The sequence below is a fragment of the Manis javanica genome, chromosome 1, assembly GCF_040802235.1.
Source record: "Manis javanica isolate MJ-LG chromosome 1, MJ_LKY, whole genome shotgun sequence".
In the NCBI taxonomy this organism is placed as follows: Eukaryota; Metazoa; Chordata; class Mammalia; order Pholidota; family Manidae; genus Manis; species Manis javanica.
Genome location: NC_133156.1, coordinates 53153897 through 53175188, shown reverse-complemented (window position 1 = coordinate 53175188; position 21292 = coordinate 53153897). Strand labels below are relative to the sequence as shown.

Genomic DNA, 21292 nt, shown 5'->3' with positions numbered 1-21292 from the left:
ATGAAAAAACAGGGGTGACCCCGCCCAGGGGCAAAAAGCCGGGAGGAGGGCGGTTAGAGCCCAGGCCTCTCTTCCACTGAAGGCCATACTTTTGACCACCAAGCAGTACAGCCCATTGAAAATGCAAGCTGACCACCCCACAGGTCCCGTGGTTTTGCTGCTGGGGACTGAGGCAGGCTGAGCGCACCCACCCCTCCCCTCAGCCCAGCCTGCAGCCCTTCATTCCTCACAACACTGCTGAGGCTCTGCCTGGTATCTCTTAGATTAGTCCCCAGCTATTTTTATTCTGATCTTGCTTAGGGGAAACAGTCTGGGAGAACCCTCCACCAGGGCCCCAGGGAGACCACCACTGGCCCGGGAAGAAAACAGCTCATTTTACTTTTTACTATCTTTGATCCTTAAAATCATCCCCAAGTTGAGACACCCTGCCAAAATTGCCTCCGTCAGGGCCTTTTTGGCTGTCTAACTTCAACACAATGTACGGCGCCTTCTTTTCAGAGCAATGATGACGTGTATCTGTTGAATGAAGGCTCATCTGGGCTGGTGGGAAGACGTGTCAAGGAGATGGCCTGGGTGAGGGGAACACCCAGAAAGGGGAAATGGAGGCATGCTGGGGAAGACAGGGAAGCCTGGAGAAGGGCTAGGCTGTGTGTGGGAAGGAGCAGTCAGGGACACGCTGAAATGCAGGAGTCTCAGAGACATTTGAATGGAGGTGAGAGGTACCAGGGATCTTCTGAGAAGTCTGCGATGGGGGTATAACTTTGGATTCACTGACGATGATCCACTACATGATTGTTAAAGCTGTGGAACATGGATGACCTTGCCCTTGAGAGACTATATAGAGGAAGACAAGGGAGGAAGGTCTAAGCCAGCATTTAAGGCTGAATGGAAAAGAAATAAAGAGAAGTGGGCAGGAGTTGCCAGAGAAGCAAGGGGAAAAACAAGAGAGTGTGATTTCAGAGAAGTGAGAGGCATCTGGGAAGAAGCAGTGACCAACATGGTGGACAAGGGCTGAGCGATGAGGCAAGGCGGGGGTGAACGCCCTCCAGGTGAGCAGCCAAGAGGTAACTGATGCCCTCAGCAAGGCTTGTTTTGGGGAGAGTGATGGTAGAAGCCAGCTTAGGGTGGCCTGGGGAGTGGGAGGTAAGGAAAATAAGATTGTGTCACAGAAGGTAGGTAGTAAAGAGGAGAAAGACATAGCAGTAGCTCAAGGGAAAGCAAACCCTTCCTGTCCCAGAGGAACACTCGCTCCTTCCACTCAGGCCCTAGGCCCAGTGCCCAGGCCCCACTGCCTCACCGGAGTCTCCTTGGGGGCAGGGGCCTCATATGTACGCACCGTACTCAGGGGTCTAAGATGCAGTGGGAACCAACAAATATTAGATGTTTTTGGTGATGATGGCAGTGCTGGTGACAACACTGGAGATGATGAAGAAATATACAGATTCTTGAAGATGAGAACATCTCCTGTTTGAGGATTTAAAAAACAGACTAATGCATAAGTCTGATTTTCCTCCATCTCCAGTCACTCCTTCTCAGTCTTGTTTGCTGGTCCCTCTTCGTCCTTATTTTTTCTCGGCCTATACTCAAATCTCTGGGTGATCTCATCCAACCTCATGACTTGAAATTCCATCTATATGCCAGAGACTTCCAAGTTAACATCTCACCCCCAAACTCCAGACTTACAGAGCCACCTGCCTCCTGTCACCCTGATTTGGGCGTCTAGTAGACATCTCAAGCCCAATGTGTCTAAAACCCAACTGATCTTCCTCTTTCAATTACTTAGGCCAAAAATCTCAGTTTTTTGTTCTCATCCCTTCAAGAAATCCATTCCTTCAGGAAACCCTACCCTGTTTGTTCTATCTTCAAAATATATCCATACTATGGCTACTTCCCACACCCTGTCTTCCTACCAGCCAGGTTCAGCCCCCATCAGCTGCCACCTGGACAGCCGCAAGTGTCCTCCTAACTGGTCTCCCCGCTCTGACCTTGCCCCCTGCACTTTGTTATCAGCACAGAAATCACACCAAGCCAGTTCCCTACTTCAAGCCCTCTGATGGCTCTCCATGTCCCTCCGAGTACAAGGCTAATCCTTTCAATGACCTTCAAAACCTTTCATGGCTTGTCCCCCCAAGTCTCCCTGACTGTCTGTTACTTCTCTCCCACTCCAAACACTCTGTTCTGGCCACACTAGCTTCCTTGCTGTCCCTCAAATATGCCAGTTACTCTCTGATTCTGCCTCCAGTTCCAATGTGTGGGTTTCCCCACACACACACCAAGCAGCTCTCCAATATTAGAGAGCACGATTCAACTCGATTCTGACACAACCTGGGGACAGCATCAGATCCCACAGGAAAAGGGCTCAGTCCTCCATGACTGCCTCATTCCCAACCCCCACTTCGGACACTAATTCCAAGTCCAGGTTGCCGCCTATGCTTCTGATCAACAAGCTGTACATGAAAGGTTCCCACAAACCCCTCTTCCTTGGGTTCAATTAACTCATTAGAGCAGTTAACAGAACTCAGAGAAAGAGTTTACTTCCTAGATTACCAGTTGATTATTAAGGGATACAACTGAAACAGCCATAAGGAAGAGATGCAGAAGGCAAGGTACAGGGAAGGGCCCAGAGCCGCCATGTCCTCGCCAAGTGTGCCACTCTTCCTGAATCTCCACGTGTTCTTTGAACCCTGTCCTTCTGGGTTTTTATGGAGGCTTCACTACATAGGCATGATTGATGAATCATTGGCCAGTGATGACTGAACTCAATCTCTAGTCCTTTTCCCTTCCCAGAGGTCAGGGGTGAGACAGCAAGTTCCAAGGCTCTACTCACTCCCTGCTCTACTGGCAATCAGCCTTCCTCCTTAGAGCTTCCCAAAAGTCACCTCATTCACATAATAAAAGACATCTTTATCAGTCTCAGGGAAGGAAATTCTGAGGATTTTAGGAGCTCTGTGCCAGGAAAGGACAGTGACCTAATATGTATTTATTATTATAACTTACAGTATCACAGATGCTCCCACTGCAGGCCTGTTTTAGCTGGTCCCTGTATGGGATCCTCTTCCCTCACTGTCCACATGGTTAAGTCCCCCTTCCTCACGGCTTTGCTCAGATCTTACCTCCTGGCCACTCTAATCATACTGCAAACCTGCCCCCACACCTACATTCCAGATCTCCATTAACTGGCTCCACTTTTCTCTAAAACTCTTATTTGCTAATGACTAACTCAGTGTGTTGTTTATCATTACCCACCCTCCTCTGCCACATACTGTAAACTCTATGACAAGAGGGAATCCTTGTTTTGTTCACTGAGTACCCCTAACACAGTGCCTGGCACAAAGTAGGTGCTCAGTAAATGTATGAATGAATGATCTCTTGCTGGCTGCTCTGTACTTCTAATTCCTTGGATAAAAGCCAAGCAAAATGCCATCTTGCCTTACTGTTTAACATTTAAAGTTAAGATCACTTATGAAATATCTTTAAAAAATTACATGGTTAAGCTTTGTACATTTGCATGTTAAAACAAAATCTGGTATTTGAAAAAAAAAAAAGTTCCATAAAAGCATTTCATATGTTCTGATGGGAGATAGTCATACACACAGCAAGACACAAAGTGAATGTGAATACTGCCCCCTCCTGGTTGAACATGGAGGTGGCTGGCTGCTTTCCACATAGCCAGCCTGCTTGGGGACGACTTTTGACCCTGGTGGCTGATTGGATTTGCAAGATATGATGTTATTGACGACATTTCAAAATGTATCAAATTCAACCCTATTTTCAGGAGGAAGCAAGTAAAAGAGGAATAAAGTGTCAAAGAGAGCATTCTTAGGGAGTACAGAGCGTACAGATTTCTATATTGTGGGGAGGATGTTGACAATTTGTGGGAAGTAGTAACGAAAAATGTTAAGACAAGAAAATCCTACCTTGATAACATCCATCTGCTGCACTTACAGCTGGAATCTGAGCGGGAATTTCCCATCTGTGCTTTATTCTCAGCTTTGACTATAAATAAGACACATGCAGGAATTATTTGCGCTATCTTCTGGGGCCAGAAATTGTTTAAGGATGATATATATATAAAGAGAGTATATGTGTGTGTGTGTGTGTGTGTGTATGTGTGTGTGTATTATATGCACACACACACATATATATATATATACAGTTTACCTCAGAACCTGCTCATTAAACTAGTTAGTCTGAGGTGTATAGTCAATCTCTTATAACTTGGTCCTGTGACAGTTGGGCATTTCCTAACTAACGCCTTATGTTGATACCCTTGGCTCAAACAGATCTAAACAGAAATTCTGATGCTCAGGCCAGCTTCTCCTGAAGCCCCTGTTTGCTGCAGGAAAGCTTGGGGCCCAGTTCCTAGAGGTGGCCTCCCTGGGGAAGCCCACTGATCAGTCAGACAGAAGCTGCACTTGATACTTTACATTCTTGTTTGATTCTGAAATTGACTCTACAAGCATGTATATGGACTATCACTCCCATATATCCTTTATATAGAGGTGGGGAAATTGAGGCTTAGTAATATGAGGTAAATTGCCTGTTGTCATATGGTCCATTAGTAGTAGAGTCAAGACTCAAAACCAACCTTTTAAAACAAGTGCAAAGCCCATGCTCCCTCAGCCTCCACATTACCCCTCGAGGCCCTCTGGGGCTATAAATAGTTGGGGAGACTGGGGTTTCATGTGCTGGGTCAGCCAGGCCTATAGCACAAGGAGACTAACATCTCCGGGCCTGGCCTAACCCGGCCCTACTATCCCCCAGGCCTCAATAGAACTCACAGCCCAGACAGGCCTCAGCTTATCACCAGCTTCACACTTTTGGTTATATTTAGCTCTAGGCCTCAAAGAGAAGACATGGGCTTGCCGCTGAGACACTGCACACCCCCAGGCCAGGCCAAGCCAGGCTGCCAAGCATGGAAAGAGAAGGATATCTGCCTCAGCCTTTTCACATGTTGGGAGCCACCTCCAGTGGGCATTATTTGCACTCTCTTTCCTTAAGGGCCTGTGGGATCTTGTTCTTGATCCTTGAGAGACAAGCCACAGCACTTTACCAATATATCTGTAATGGTCAGCAGTGTCTGCAATACACTGCATGCGATTATTGTTAAATAATTCTTTGTTGAATGAACAAATAATCTAAATTCATATCCTAGAAATCTGAACATCAAAAACAGGCCCGCAGATTCCAATAGGGATACCTTACAAAACCAACTGCATTTCATGCTATTACATACAGTCAAGTTTATTCAAGGAATGGACATGAGTTTTCATCATCCTGTTTTCCCCCTTCCCTCTCCCCTCCACCAGATCGGGCATCAGGCCACAGCCAGAGAGGGAGAGTGAGAAGGAACATCAAATCCAGAGGCTGGCCTCTGAGTGCCCCATGTGGCAGCCACCCACACTGTTTAAGGGCTCTTGGAGTCCTGTGTCCCTGAAGGCACCGTGAGGACAGGCTCCCTCCCCTTGAGCTGCTCACCCTTTACAAGCCAGCCACTTGCAGAAACCAGGGGGAGCTGCATCTCCATCCGACCTGCTAAGCAACTAGAGCAGACTGTGGGGAATGGATCCATTTGGCAGCCTGGGACAGAGCTCAGAGGCATGGATGGATCCTCACTCCCGAGCTTAAAGGGAAAAAGCTGACAGCTCGCAGATCTTACAAAAATGGAAAGAGCCGCTTTTTTACAATATAGAGGACTGTAGCAAGAAAAAGGGCCAGGGCAAGGAAAATGAGAAGCTTGTCCGTCAGCTCTCGGCGATTATATTTTGTAATGAGCTTCCGTCCCAACTGGATGGTCCCCGACATGGACTTAAATTCTTCATTTGCATCCAGGATAGTCCGTGAAGAATTTACTGAAATAAAAGAGGGAGGGAGCCTCACTCAGAGACTATAGAGCACAAAATTCAAAGACTTTGCTCTCTGGCTGGGTTACCAGGAAAAAACACTGCACCCTGAAGAAAGTTCCTCTGAGCCAGAAGCAAAGAATATGAGTAGAGAACACTCCTGAGGAGCAAAGAACAAGGATATACAGGGAAAAGCACTCCTCCAGGTCCCATCAAGCACAGAGAGCAATGTGGCTTGTTTACATACACTGACACGCGGCCATCACCAGAAGACCTCCACAGTGGACATCATAGGGAAAAGGGCAGAAGAGGGTTCCTTTCCTTACCACCAACTTCAGCCTTCTGAGGAGCAGCACTGTGGAGAGAACCAGCCACAACCCTAAGGCAGGTGATCGTGGTCAGGCACTTGAGGTCTGTGTAGACACAGAAGCTGGGTGGCGCTAGGTCTTGCCACCTGTGAGGAGCACCCTGCCAGGCCACCTGATGGTCAGATCTGCTCTCAGTGGGATCACGAAAGGTTGGGCTGCACCCTGCCACAAGCCCTCACACATACAAGTCCTTCAGTTCTGGGACAATGGTTGTAGGTTTAAAGATATGACACCTGTGCTCAGACCACTGTGTGAAACCTAAGAAGAGGCACACATCCCTTAAGGCTCCCTGTGCCTAGATGTCAAATTTACTTCTGAATATAGATATCTGGGCCTAACACTTGGGTGAGAAGGTTTACCTGGCAAGAATCTCCTACAAAGCTTAACAAGAACATCCATAGGATGAAATGTATCCTTAAGTGGAAAGGCAAGGTGTGAAAAAGCGTATGTGGAATGTTCCTATTTCCGTAAGAAAGATGGAGGGGGATAAATAATATTTAATTTGCTTGTGTTCTACATGCTTGGAGAATCTCAGAAGGACATAAGACAACTGGTAACAGTGGTTGCCTCTGGGGCGTAGAGCTGGTGGCCAGGGGCCAGAGGGAGGTCAGCAAGGAGCACTGTCTTTTTGTGTTTCTCTTGTCCTGTCTAGGGCCGCGCAGTCCAGTGCGGCACAGACACAGGGGGCACCTGAGCACGTACAATGTGGCTGATTCAAGGGGAGATGTCTCTAAGTGCAAAATACACACATGCTTTCACAGACTTAGTATGTAAAAAAAGAATGTGAAATATCTCAATAATTTCTAATATTAACTGCATGCTGAAATGGTAAGTTTTTATGTAATGCATTAAATAAAATATGTTATTAAGATTTATTTCATATGTTTCTTTTTTACTTTTTTAATGTGCCTATTAGAAAATTTAAAGTGTGACTTACTTTATGTTTCCATAGGACAGTGCTGGCCTAGACTTTCTTCCTTAACCATGTAATAATACATATTATCTTTTTACAAAATTAAAAGTTAAGTAAATAAAAGAAATTATCAGAGGAAACAACAGAATTTATAAAAAGACAGATATGGGAGAAAAACAAACACTTGGATAACAAAAGTCCCTGTCAACCCTCTTTCTCCATGTCTGCTGCCATTTCAAAAACCTAAGTTTAAGACCCTGTTAAGTAAAACATAATAGGTCTTTCTTTTTAACTTTATATTATAGAGAATTTTAAACCATCACAAAGTAGACAAAATAGTATCATGAAGTACCATGTCCCATCACCTGTACCCAAGAACCTCCAACTCGCTGGAAATCCTGTCTTCTCACTACCCCCACCCAATTCCCCCATTTCTAGAATTTTACAGCAAATTCCAGATATCATATCCCCAACATGCTTTTTTAAAACACTGTGGTCCTGATAGGCTTTTAAATCAAGCTGAGTTTGTAAGCCATACGGAAAAGATTAGATTAAGAACTACATTCTTTCTTCAGTAGATATCTCTGCTAAAACCTGCACCCCAAGAACAATCCTCAGCACCCCAGAAAAAAAAATTAGCATCTGTGAGCCCTTCTCATCACTTCAATATATCATCAGTTTCTGATATATGTGTTGGGGTGGGGTGTCCTGGCACCTGCATCAGAGCAGAAAAGCTCTTGACCCAAAGGCCAGGTGGTCTCCTCTTTCTCACATTCTCTACGGCTCCCCAGCACACACTTAGAGGAGGGAACCAGCAGAGCCTAAAGGCCCAGGTAAGTTTCAAACACAGGGAGTGTCCTTGGGAATGAGCTGTTTGCTTTCCTTTTGCTTCTGCCTGTTTGAACAGTACCCTGGAAAGAAAAGTGGCTCAAAATTACAAACAATTTTTAGGAATGGTATTGGTATTGTAGTTTTATTTGCTTTTTGTTTCAAGAATCTCTTGTCTTTTAGAGATACATAATGAGACATGTATAGATGATGCCTAGGATTTGCTACAAAGTAAGCCAGATGGGGCACAGTGAGGTGGAGTTAAACAAGACAGGCCCAGAGCTGACAATTGTTGAAACTAAGTGACGGGTTTGTGGGATTTCCTTGTCATTCTCTCCACTTTTGTCTCTGTGTGTGTGAAATCTTTCAAAAGTGTTTCACAGGATAAATTCTTTTCTGTTTTCCTATATGGAGGACCCTAGAAAGGGCCAATGCTCTTCTACATTATAAGGGAGACAAGATGGAAAACTACTGGCGAGAACCGGATGGTCTCAAGCAGCTTCTCCTACAGCCACTATTTCCTTTAAAAGGGCTCACAATAAAAATGACACTGGGAGTATAATTGTAAGCTGAGGTCCCAGCAGACTAGTGGGCAGCCAGTGCACTAAACATCTCTCCAGGCAATGATTCCCAAACTGCCTGCCTGGCCATATGTGTCCCCAGAGCCTTTGATAACAAACAGACTCCCAGGCCCCCTCCCCTAGTCCTGCTGGCTCCCACTCTCAGGGGAGGGCCTGGGGATCTGCTTTTCACACGAACCCCTGGGAGTACTTCTGCTAGGGAAACATTCTGACGGGTTTCTGACGGGTGTATGTGGATCTTCTAGCACAACTCTTAAAAGTACAAAAAAAAACCCCACCACCAACACAAAGAAGTAAGAGCGGCATGTCTCAGGGTGAGACCAGCGTCAAAGTGAGAAGCCACTCACGTGAATAAGCATGGGGGCTGTCGCAGGGGTAAGGCAAGAGGTGGAGGAACCCAGGGCAGGTGCTGGGACTAGGGTTCTGCAGCCAGGGTTCCGGGGAGACGCTCCCGCCCCCAGGCCCAGCTTTACCTAGCGTCTGCATGGCTTCCTCGCTCTGCCGGACTTGCTGAGACATCATCCTGCTGATCCCCATGAGGCTCTCTGTGATGGCGCTGGACGTTTGCGCCAGGCTCTCTTTGGTGGTTTTCCTAAAAGTCCAGAGTGGAAAGGAATGTCAACAAAAGCCTGGCTGCAAGAAAGCCCCATATTCAAATGAGATTCCCATTTTTAATCTTCCAAATTAGTACATATTTTTGAAGTGCTCATAATCAAGGCTGGCCACAGTGTACTGTGGCTATGCTCTTGAAGACTGCTAGCAGAATGTCAGCTGGTGCTACCTTCTGTACAGCAGTTTGGCAGAATGTACTAGGAACCTTGGAAATTCATACTCTGACCCAAAAATCTCATCTTTGGGAATCTCTCCAACGGAAATAATAAAACGTGGACAAAGCCTCATGTTCTAACATATGCCTTGGTGTGTTACTTACAACACTGAAAAACTAGAAATGTAAACACATACAAACAGGGGATTAGTTAATACAAGGGAATACTGTGTCCTGTTAAAATTTCATTTAGAGAGTTTTTTCAAAAGACATGCAAGTCTTTAATACATTATAGCAAGTGCTATAATACTACATGAAGAAGAGTAGGATACTATATTTTATATGTGGTACAATTCTGACTTTGTTAAAAAAATACGGAAGAAAATATAATGGGAGGCGGCAACATTTTTTATACTCAGTTGTGAGTAATGAGATTATGCTTTATTTTCATTTTAAATTTGCATTTTTCTTATTTTGCAAATTTACTAAAAGTAAGCATGCATTTCTTTCATACTTTAAAATATATCACATATGTAATAAAATTAAATGCCAATTTCATGCTGAAACAGAGGGGGTTCCCTACAGTGGATTTTACACTTTGCCAATTGCTATCTATCTATTGTCAGAGCCCAGAAAGACAAAAAGACAGATACCTTTGCCTTAAGAGGTCTCCTCCCTGGAGAAGTTCTGCTTTCTCTAGATTGTCGATAGCAATTTTGCAAGTGAGATTAGCTTTCCTCCATGAGGTCTGATTGCTGGAATCATAAGGTCATGGGTGAGTTTCTGGTAACCCCACCAGGCCATCGGTCAGTTCAGATCCTTCCAGCATGGGAGCGATGGGGAAGCCTCCCAGGTGTGGTCCACAGAGTCTATCCCCGCCTCCTCCAACGGCCTCCTCTTGGCTGCCCTAGCAGCTGCTCCAGCTCAGGCCATTAACACCTCTGTTTGGCCCCTCATGCTCTCATACTGCCTGCAGCTGTCCCTTTCCCTGCAGGGCAGCCAGAGGGAGCAGTCTGACCAGGGCACATCTCGATTTTCAGCCTGCAATGGCTCCAGATTCCAGGTAACATCCACACTCACCATGGACCACGAGGCCCTGTTCTGTCAAGTTATCTGTAATACTTTTTACCTTGTGTACTGGTTGGTTCTGTTCCCTGAGAACCGTGCCTTACTCATCTTTGTATTACCAGCACCTAGAACAACAGTTTCTGGCCTATTAGCTATTCAATCATATGTGTTGTAGAAGTAGATACATCAGAGAAAGACAGTTTTCCTCAAAATTTCTCTAAGATCTGCTGTTCTTTATGTACCTCAGACCAATCATGGATAAAACAAACATGCTGTATTGACAAAGCCTAGTTTGACATGATTTATTGGCATTCCTTACCTGATCTCCCTTACAAAAGACATCTCAAATTTGCTGAACAGCTCCTTGGAGTTAGAAGGGCAGCCTTTGTTGATGGACTATAAAAAAGTTAATTGGGCCCCTCAGAGAATCAAACTCATGTGCTAGAGTTCCTACACAGCTGGCCAAGTCAATTGTGTGAACCACTGAAATGTAAAAAGTCAAACGTAGAATACATGAACTACTAGCATGGTTTTATAATAGCATCTCTATGCTTAACATCTTCAAATGAGCTCACTGATGCCTGACCAGCATCACCTTGCCATTTCACAACGGATATTTAAAAACAATTAATTACATCTTCAAAGTGTTAGCAAGGTAGTTCTGGGCCCTGTGATGCAGAGATGAATGAGGAACAGCGGTTGCCCTCAAGGGGCTCACATTTACTGGGAAAAAAGACAAGCAAACAAGTTTGCTGTAGGGAGTGACAAGTATGATAACCCAGTGAGCACAGTGACTGTTTCAACACACAGCAACCCAAGTATTAGCTCACAGCCTCCTCTCCTCTCCCCAGGAACTCCACATCATAAACGTCCATCCTCAACCTTAGACTCATGCTGAGCCGATTCTGTGTGGTGTAACTTACTGTACTTTGTAAAGGAGTCCTCTTTACTTGTTTATAATTTGAGTAGCGCTGGTGTCCTAGCAAAGCAAAAGCCATTGTGAAACCAAGTAGCACGACTGAGCCGAGCACTGTAACACTTGGTTGCCACTCTGCACGTCCCTTCCATACATTACACTAGCCTCCACCTTGCCCCCATCTCCTCATTATAAACACAGCTGCTGGCGAGGAGGATGCTGGAGAAGTACTTATATCAGAAGCAAAGCCACAGACAAATATAGATCTGGCAGAGTTAGACCAACTGAAAAAGATAAAGAGAACACCTAGGTAGGTGATGACCTAGCAGGGGCTTCAAGACAATGATCCAGCTCCCAGGGGATTGGGAGAGTTGATGGAGCCCTCAAATATTTTTGCAGCAACCCTCTTTATGATTATGGTGCACAAGTCAAATGTGAAGAGGCAGGCACTGTTTCACACCATCAGACAATTTTGTTGGAAAAGTCCCCCAATTCAATACCGAAAAACAGCATGTACCTTCAGTTATACAATCAAGGATTAGTATACAGCTGCAGTAACCTCAATTTTACTTAACATATATAAGCTTATTTACATTTTTTGTTTTGTTTTTTAAGATAAAGTTCCCTTCTAAACTTTATAAATTTTGGTCCATCCTAAGTGGTTTACTTTAAGTGGACTTTTCTGGTATCAATTATCCTTACATAAAATGGACCTTGTATTACAAAAGGAAACATTTTTGGGTTTTGTTTTAAAAATATAAAATATAGTATAATGTTAAATATGCTTTCATAAACTGCACAGTTCTACCTACCGAATAGGTCCTGCTTCTCCCCTACTCTGACAATCACTCTGATCTAGAAAGAACATTCAGTTTGTGCACAAATGACACAATTAAGTCATTAGTCAGCTGTATTAGACAAAACCATGCACAATTCTCCCAGGGAACAAGTGACCCAGCAGAGGACAGTGGCAGGAGGCCAAGCCCCACCTACCTGAGCATCTGCTTTTTGTGATTCTCCACTTCCTGAAGCAGAACTTGCTTCTCTGACTCTTTGTCTTGCTCTTTAGCAGACTGCTCAAGCTCCTATGGAGGAAAATAACTCTGTATTAAAATGATTTTAAAAACCAATGTAAAAACTGAAGAGCACTTGTATTTCTATCTAGAGAGGTCATACATAAATAGCACTTGAAAACCCTCCTAAAACAGAGCATCTAGGGATGCCAGGTAACAGAGAAAACCTCCTTTTAAGTATATAGCTGTGTTTGCAAGAAAGTAAGGACATGAAAATCTATATGCTAACAAACTGGGTAACCTAGAAGAAATGGACAATTTTCTAGAAAAATACAACCTTCCAAGACTGACCCAGGAAGAAACAGAAAACCTAAACAGACCAATTATGAGCAACGGAATTGATTTGGTATTCAAAAAACTACCCAAGAACAGAACCCCCAGATCAGATGGCTTCACCGCTGAATTTTATCAGACATTTAGAGAAGACATAATACCCATTCTCCTTAAAGTTTTCCAAAAAATAGAAGAGGAGGGAATATTTCCAAACTCATTCTATGAAGCCAGCATCACTCAAATACCCAAACCAGGCAAAGACACCACACACACCCACAAAAAAAAAACTACAGACCAATATCCCTGATAAACATAGATGCAAAAACACTCAACAAAATATTAGCAAACCAAATTCAAAAATACATCAAGAGGATCATACACCATGACCAAGTGGGATTAATCCCAGGGATGCAAGGATGGTACAACATTCGAAAATTCATCAACATCATCCACCACATAAACAAAAAGAAGGACAAAAACCACATGATCATCTCCACAGATGCTGAAAAAGCATTTGACAAAATTCAACATCTATCCATGATAAAAACTCTCAACAAAATGGGTATAGAGGGCAAGTACCTCAACATAATAAAGGCCACATATGACAAACCCACAGCCAACATCATAACAGTGAGAAGCTGAAAGCTTTCCCTCTGAGATCAGGAACAAGACAGGGATGCCCACTCTCCCCACTTTTATTCAACATAGTACTGGAGGTCCTAGCCACAGTAATCAGGCAACACAAAGAAATAAAAGGCATCCAGGTTGGTAAGGAAGAGGTCAAACCGTCACTGTTTGCAGACGACATGATGTTGTTCATAAAACCCCTGAAGTATCCATTCCAAAACTACTAGAACTAATATCTGAATTCAGCAAAATTGCAGGATACAAAATTAATACACAGAAATCTGTTGCATTCCTATACACTAATGATGAACTAGCAGAAAGAGAAATCAGGAAAACAATTCCATTCACAATTGCATCAAAAAGAATAATACACCTAGGAATAAACTTAACCAAGGAAGTGAAAGACCTATAACCTCAAAACTACAAGACACTCATAAGAGAAATTAAAGAGGATACTAAAAAATGGAAATTCATCCCATGCTCTTGGCTAGGAAGAATTAATACTATCAAAATGGCCATCCTGCCTAAAGCAATCTACAGATTCAATGCAATCCTTATCAAAATACTGACAGCATTCTTCAACGAACTGGAACAGATAGTTCTAAAATTCATATGGTACCACAAAAGACCCCGAATAGCCAAAGCAATCCTTAGAAGGAAGAATAAAGCAGGAGGAATTATGCTCACTGACTTCAAGCTCTACTACAAAACCACAGTAATCAAGACAATTTGGTACTGGCACAAGAACAGACCCATAGACCAGTAGAAAAGAATAGAGAGGCCAGATATTAACCCAAGCATATATGGTCAATTTATATATAATAAAGGAGCCACGGATATACAATGGGGAAATGACAGCCTCTTCAACAGCTGGTGTTGGCAAAACTGGACAGCTACATGTAAGAGAATGACACTGGATCACTGTCTAACCCCATACACAAAAGTAAACTCGAAATGGATCAAAGACCTGAATGTAAGTCATGAAATCATAAAACTCTTAGAAGAAAATATAGGCAAAAATCTCTTGAATATAAACATGAGCAACTTCTTCATGAACATATCTCCATGGCAAGGGAAATGAAAGCAAAAATGAACAAGTGGGATTATATCAAACTAAAAAGCTTCTGTACAGCAAAGGACACCATCAGTAGAACAAAAAGGCATCCTACAATATGGGAGAATATATTCATAAATGACAGATCCGATAAGGGGTTAACATCCAAAATATACAAAGAGCTCATGCACCTCAACAAACAAAAAGCAAATAACCCAATTAAAAAGTGGGTAGAGGATCTGAACAGACACTCCTCCAAAGAAGAAATTCAGATGGCAAACAGGTACATGAAAAGATGCTCCACATCACTAATCATCAGAGAAATGCAAATTAAAACCACAATGAGGTTATCACCTCACACCAGTTAGGATGGCCAACATCCAAAAGACAAACAACAGCAAATGTTGGCAAGGATGTGGAGAAAGGGGAACCCTCCTACACTGCTGGTGGGAATGTAAATTAGCTCAACCATTGTGGAAAGCAGTATGGTTCCTCAAAAAACTCAAAATAGAAATACCATTTGACCCAGGAATTCTACTCCTAGGAATTTACCCTAAGAATGCAGGAGCCCAGTTTGCAAAAAACATATGCACCCCTATGTTTATTGCAGCACTATTTACAATAGCCAAGAAATGGAAGCAACATAAGTGTTCTTCAGTAGATGAATGGATAAAGAAGAGGTGGTACACATACACAATGGAATATTATTCAGCCATAAGAAGAAAACAAATACTGCCATTTGCAACAACATGGATGGAGCTAGAGGGTACTTTGCTCGGTGAAATAAGCCAGGCAGAGAAAGACAAGTATCAAATGATTTCACTCATCTGTGGAGTATAAGAACAAAGCAAAAATTGAAGGAACAAAACAGCAGCAGACTCACAGAACCCAAGAATCGACTAGGGGTTACCAAAGGGAAAGGGATTGGGAAAAATGTGTGGGAAGGGAGGGATAAGGGGGAAAAAGGGGTATTATGATTAGCACATATAATGGAGGGGGCAGGGTACAGGGAAGGCAGTATAGCACAGAGAAGACAAATAAGTAGTAACTCTATACCATCTTAGTACGCTGATAGACAGTGACTGTAATGGGGTATGTGGTGGGGACTTGATAATAGAATCTAGTAACCACAATGTTGTTCATGTAAGTGTATATTAACGATACCAAAAAAATATAATAAAATAAAACAAAAATTAAAAAAAGGAAGTAAGGACAATCAACCCCAGGGCCTCAGAGTGCCAAAGTGACCCCGAGCCAGAGCTGTCGGCCTGTGAGTAATGTGTGCTGCCCTGTCGTGGGAGCTGCACTCCTGCAACTAGGGCAGGCCCTAAATGAAAAGGCAAAACAATTACTAAATAGGAGCCCACTGATCCCATTCTTAGATACCATGGGACTCTCAAATTACTATACATTTCTAAATGCTCACTCTCAATTTCCACACCTATGTCATTATAGACTGGTAGCAAACAGTTTGAGGGTTCTAAAGCCCATGAAGGCACAGAAAAATGAAGTGTGACACGTGAGGCTGGGAATTGGAACCCAGAACACAGCACATCCAGGACCCGCAAAGGGATATACCTTCAGTGAAAAGGTGAACTAGAAACCTATGTGAACCACCACAAACAGACCACAGGGAAGCTTGTCCTTTCTTGCTATGGGCTTTGGCTACAGGGATACAAAGTGTTCCCCCTGAGAATTTATAGCCACGCTGCTACCCTCACACTGATCTGGGGTCCAAATTCATCCTCCCTGAATGGTTTGAGAACATCCTGAGGAGAAATTAACGTAACAAGTGCTCCCATCCTTGTGATCATCCCCGGAGACCTGGCAGAAGCAAATGCAAAAGCCTCAGAAGACTTGCTTTCATCCCAGGCTGCACCAAAGTCCCACAGATAAGGCCTGCTGAAGAGGACTGCTCACAGCCTAGAACAGCCAAACATCGGGAAACAAACGGCCCCCCAGAGCAAGGGTCGGCAGACATGACCACCAGCAGTCTGAGACCCCAAGAACTTAAGATGGTGGAATTTTCAGACTGACTATAATTAAAGATGTCATTGTATCTCAAGTCATGTTTTTATGTTGACAGATAAAACAAGTTCCAGTTTCAATCAAATTACTGATGCTAAAACATCAATGTATTCACTCATTTATATACTAATTTGTTTACCTACTAATTTGCACATGCTGGGCAGGAACAGGTGTCCATACCCACCATTTCAATAGCTCAGAGGTAACTTCCAGTTTATGGCCCCAGATATTGCTGAGGCAGAGAAAAAAGAATGAGAATTGGAAAAGTTTTGCAAATGCAATCAGTTAATTATTTGCATAATTATCTGTTTAAAATCTAGATTCTCTACCAGAACGTAAACTCTATGAAAGCAGGGCCACATCAAGTGTTAACTACATAGATCTACTGTGCCTGGCACATATTTGGCAGCAAATCACTGAATGGGAGAATGGATGTATGGGAAGGAGAGAAGGATGGTGGGATGAAAGAAGGGAGAAGGGTATAGTTTCCTCATGAAAAGTTGCCTGGAAGTTCTGTCACAGAACCAGAGATAGTTCAGGAAGAAAAGAAAGGGGTAAAGTAGTTCTAATTTCCAGCTTGTGAACCACATACTCAGACACTCAAGCAGATATTTACATGCAATCAATGCCCAAAAATTACTATGTATAGAACACCTTATTTTGAGGATATCAGGCCAATTCTAGTATCATACAAGCTTGTTGCAAATACACAAAAAAGTCATTCATATAAGAGCTGAAAGCATCTAACAGAAATCTTGCATATATTTCCACACATGAATGTTTAGGAAATGCAGATTAAAACTGGGGTGGGGTTATTCACTCCCTCATGTGCTTACAAGGTTCTTAGCAGGTGCCGGGGACATACCAGTGCTTGAGGAGCTGATGATAGCAAAGAAGGACATAATCAATACGTAACTACACTGGTGAGGTCGTTGTAATTAGTGGAGGAAATAAACACTGGGTGAGCATGCAGATACACAGAAGGAATTTGGAAATACTTATACTTAAGGTGATGGGTGTGGTTAGAGAGTTGAAGTCATCTGAGTTGAAGACAGGTCGTTTAGGGAATAAAGGTCTTTTAGCTGTTAAAAGCAAAAAAATATAGAAGCAGTCCACATAAAGGCCCTTTGATACAGAACTGACTAAAAAACTTATGGCTGCAAAAAAGAATGAGGAAGCTCCCTAATAATATGGGAAGCGTTCCAATACATGCTGTTAAGTTTAAAAGAGGGGTGCTTTAACATGTTTCCATTTAAATGATAAATGGGAAAGAAATAAGAAAATATGTTTGTTTTTTTAAATATCTGGTTAGAGAAACTATGGGAAGACACATCAGTACCAAAGGTGGTTTCCTGTTGGAGAGGAGAACAGAGAACAAATAAGGGGCATAGAGAGACTTGTCACTGCATGCCAGTATTTATACATATACACACATACACAGAAAACATGAAAGCAACAGCCTTTGAAAAAAATCAAAATGATTAAATCAGTGCTAAAGAATGAAGCAGAAAGAGATCAACTAGGTTCAGTGACACTGCTGAAATTCTAAAGGGAACTCCTATGACAAAAACTGCACCTTTCAAAATTGCCCTTGGAAATCCCTTAGGAAGGCAACACACCAGACAGACACCATTTTTCAGGGTCCAAACGGCCCATTTTTCAACCAGCTTTGGAACAGACTCTTCTTCTCTTAAGCAACAACAGAGAGTATGGCCATGTCATAGGAAAAGCACAAGGCTTTACACCCCCGTACCACATGTAGTGAGACCAGGGCCCTGAGAGCCACCCAGGGATCCATGCCACACATCTTCCCCTCTGAGGGCACAGCAGCAGAAAAACCTATGCTATTCAAACTGGTACTTCTTGCTCTGCTGTTTTTTGAGACAGCAAATACCATAGTTGAATTCAGGAGTGTTATAATGTGCATATGATGTGACTGGAGACTACAGATACAGAAAGGAAGAGGCTGGGAAAAGCGAAAGCAGAGGAAAAAAACCCCCGAAGACACTGGTGATTGGTTGAGGTGAATGGGTTGGTAAGAATGGTAGCAAAGAGAAGGTAGATCAAGTGACCTCATTGTTTTGAAGTTGAAAAATCCAAAGACAACGGTGTCCATCCACTTAACACAGCTGGCCATGCTCTGAATTCAAAGTTTCCTCATTTTTACCTGGTGAGCAGGTTAGTACAGTTAGCTTCACTGTTTAAACATTTACTGAAGAACTTCTGAAGCACAGGTTAGGCCCAGAACCCAATCCCCTTCATTGTTACCCATTCTCAGCATCTCGGTTCTGCAGCTACTGACCTGTATTCTGTGCCGCAACTGTTGAAACTTCTCTTTCACTTTAGTGTTCAGTTCAGTAAGTGCGTTTAATGGTCCTGAACAATCTCGAATATCCTAGGAGATATTGAAGAGATGAGGGGGCCCTTTCTTGAGTCAATGAAATGAATGACACCATCTGTACAGTGACTTGGCTCTGACCACACCTAAGGTTGGCCTACCATTATGATTCATCCTAATCTTTGCTGTTTACCTCTGCAACAAAAGCAAAAACATTACAATTCACATTTTTCTCATCCTTCTTTACATTAATTTTGAGCAGGTAATATAAAAGCATAGAAAGAAACACAACTCTTTGTTGACTTATTAGTTCCTAAAGTTTAAATGCCACCTGGCCAGTATAAAGACTTAAAACAGGTTATAATCCAAAAAGAAGAAACATCCAAAAGCAATACTATAACTTTAGATCTTTCCAACTTGAAAATCAGCATGCTAAGTTCCTGCCATCTATAACAAAATTAACTTCAATCCAATTTTACAAACCATCTATTATAAATCACAGTTTTTACAGGCATGTTCAAGAGTATATTTAGAATTTGTTTTTGGACATTCAGAAATTCTGGGGACAGGTTTTAAAGCAGGCCCTAGAGCAAGTCTATGTGGGTTCAAATATTCTGGCTGTAGCAATTTCTTAGCTTTGTAACCTTGAAAAAGTTACTTGAGTTCTCTGTGCCCTGTTTCCTCATCACACTACCTCACCTCATAGGCCATATATATATATATAAAGCACTTAGCAGAGGAGCTGGAACACAGTAAGAGTACAATCAATCCAGTATAATCAATCTTTCTCTTTAGCAGTAATGAGAACCCAAACATCAGAGAGTACAAATAGGGGGCTCAAGCAATTTAGATGATGAGAAAAGGCAATTTCATCTGTATGAATCATAAACTTATTTTTCTAGAATTGGCCCAGAAGTTTTGCAGCTTATACATAAGAGAAGCAAAGTTCAAGAAATCTAAATATTGGCATCAAGTTTCCTCATTTGTTCTCTGGCTTACTCATTAAGTCACGCTTCCTTGAACCAAATGATAAACCACTAATTTGGTGTATTCTGCAGTTGGTTTCCATTTTCCTTCACTTTTTGTCACAACTAGTTGCAATACATCTAATGTTTAGTAACCTTTGTTGTAAATGGAAACGACTTGCCTAAAACCAAGGTTTAAAACTCTTCGGTTTCTTTTTGCTAAACTCAAGGAACAATTTCCATATTCCTATTCTTGCCTATGCCAACTGGTTTCTTGCACTAGAGACTTCTCTACCCTTGAATTGGCTTAAGGCAAAGCACTTCAATCACCTCATCCTTTAAACGGAGTTCAGAGTTAAGTCCCTTTCCAAGGCTGACTTTTCCTGTCTAGGTTCCAGATTTGCCGCTGCCTTCTAATCAGGCCTCGGCAACCTTACTCGATTTCCTCATTTACAAAGTCACAACTACTGCCCTGGTTACATTTGTTTCACTAACTGCCTCCTTTACTAGGTGGCCTTTGGCGCCACCGAAGTACCAGACCCAGCGGAGTTGGTCGACAGGGGGCGGGGCTAGTGGCCGGCAGGCGACAAAATAATCGCAAAGGCGGTGTCAGAAGGCGAAGCCAAACAGGGTGAAAGGTGTGCTGCGAGGTGGTCGGGGCAGGGCAACGAGCGGAGTGGTGTGGGAAGAGCCAAGCGGGGCCGAAAAAGGGAAGCCTAATCGGGCTGGGTATACGGGGGTGTCCCGGGACAGGGTGAGCCAACGGGAACTGGCTGGAGGATCAAGGCCAACGGTCAAGCGGACGGGACCAAAGGGGGCGGGCAGCACGGGAGTAGCCGGTCATGGGTCGAGGCGAGCAACCTCGGAGACTTGACCAAGTCGGGAAGCTCGAGACTGAGACCGCTGAGCTTACAGGAGTCAGCAGAGCTTGGGTTTGGGGCCCTTGGGGTTTAGGGCAGGGGTTCCGGGATTTAGTACCTGGATAAGCGCCTTCACCTCCAGGTCGAATTTGACAATATCTTGGTTACAGATTCGGACGTGGACGTCTTGAGGAGGTGCCATGTTGGGGACGTCGGCTACGGGCAGCGGCGGTGCCCAAGTTTAAGCGCGTTTTAGCATCGCCTTCCTTCTTTCCCGTCTGGTTGGCGGCAGCGCCCCCTAGAGTCCTGCCTGAGGCGAGCGAGGGTGGCGGGGGCGAGTTGAGCACTTTCCCTGAAAACGTGCGGGAAATAAGCCTCACCTGTTCTTGGGGTCCTAAAGAATTGGGAGGAAGAGAAGAGGGAGTTATCAAGAGCGTTTTAACACTGGTGTCTCCGCATCTGCTGCCTATCAACCACTCTAATGGCAACATAATTTTCGCAGAGAAAGGGAAAAAAAAGATTGGAATGTCTCTGGAAGGTGGAATTAACGATTTTTAAATATTCCTTTTAATTTTCTTGTATTTTTCGTATTTTTTTACAGTGAATATATATGATGAAGTAGAAGAAAAAAATGTTACTACTTTTTTAATATATGGAATACATGGCTGGTAGCTTAGAGGACCTCCTGTCAGTGCACTACATGGTCACAGAAGGATCTTCTCAAGTGCACAGCTGACCAAGTCACCTCCTAGCTTACTCCCCCCCGCCTTCCCTGGCCCTTAGCGGTTCGC

The 21292-nt window shown here is 43.3% G+C and overlaps 2 protein-coding genes across 2 annotated transcripts in view; both read right to left on the bottom strand.

Annotated features, from left to right (window-relative positions):
- Window positions 1-5228: 5228 nt before the first annotated feature.
- On the bottom strand, window positions 5229-20827 carry BNIP1 (BCL2 interacting protein 1). The gene is made up of 6 exons (XM_017658250.3): window positions 20620-20827; window positions 18641-18733; window positions 12277-12368; window positions 9953-10054; window positions 9007-9125; window positions 5229-5852 (listed from the first exon to the last, which is right to left on the bottom strand). The coding sequence occupies exons 1-6, from the start codon at window positions 20701-20703 to the stop codon at window positions 5656-5658; spliced, it is 687 nt and encodes a 228-aa protein (XP_017513739.1). The 5' UTR covers window positions 20704-20827; the 3' UTR covers window positions 5229-5655.
- The window catches only part of CREBRF (CREB3 regulatory factor), a 67976-nt gene continuing 67440 nt past the window's right edge, over window positions 20757-21292 (bottom strand). Inside the window, exon 10 of the mRNA XM_073232287.1 lies at window positions 20757-20895. The gene's annotated coding sequence lies outside the window, so the exon portion shown is untranslated. The remainder of the gene's footprint in view (window positions 20896-21292) is intronic.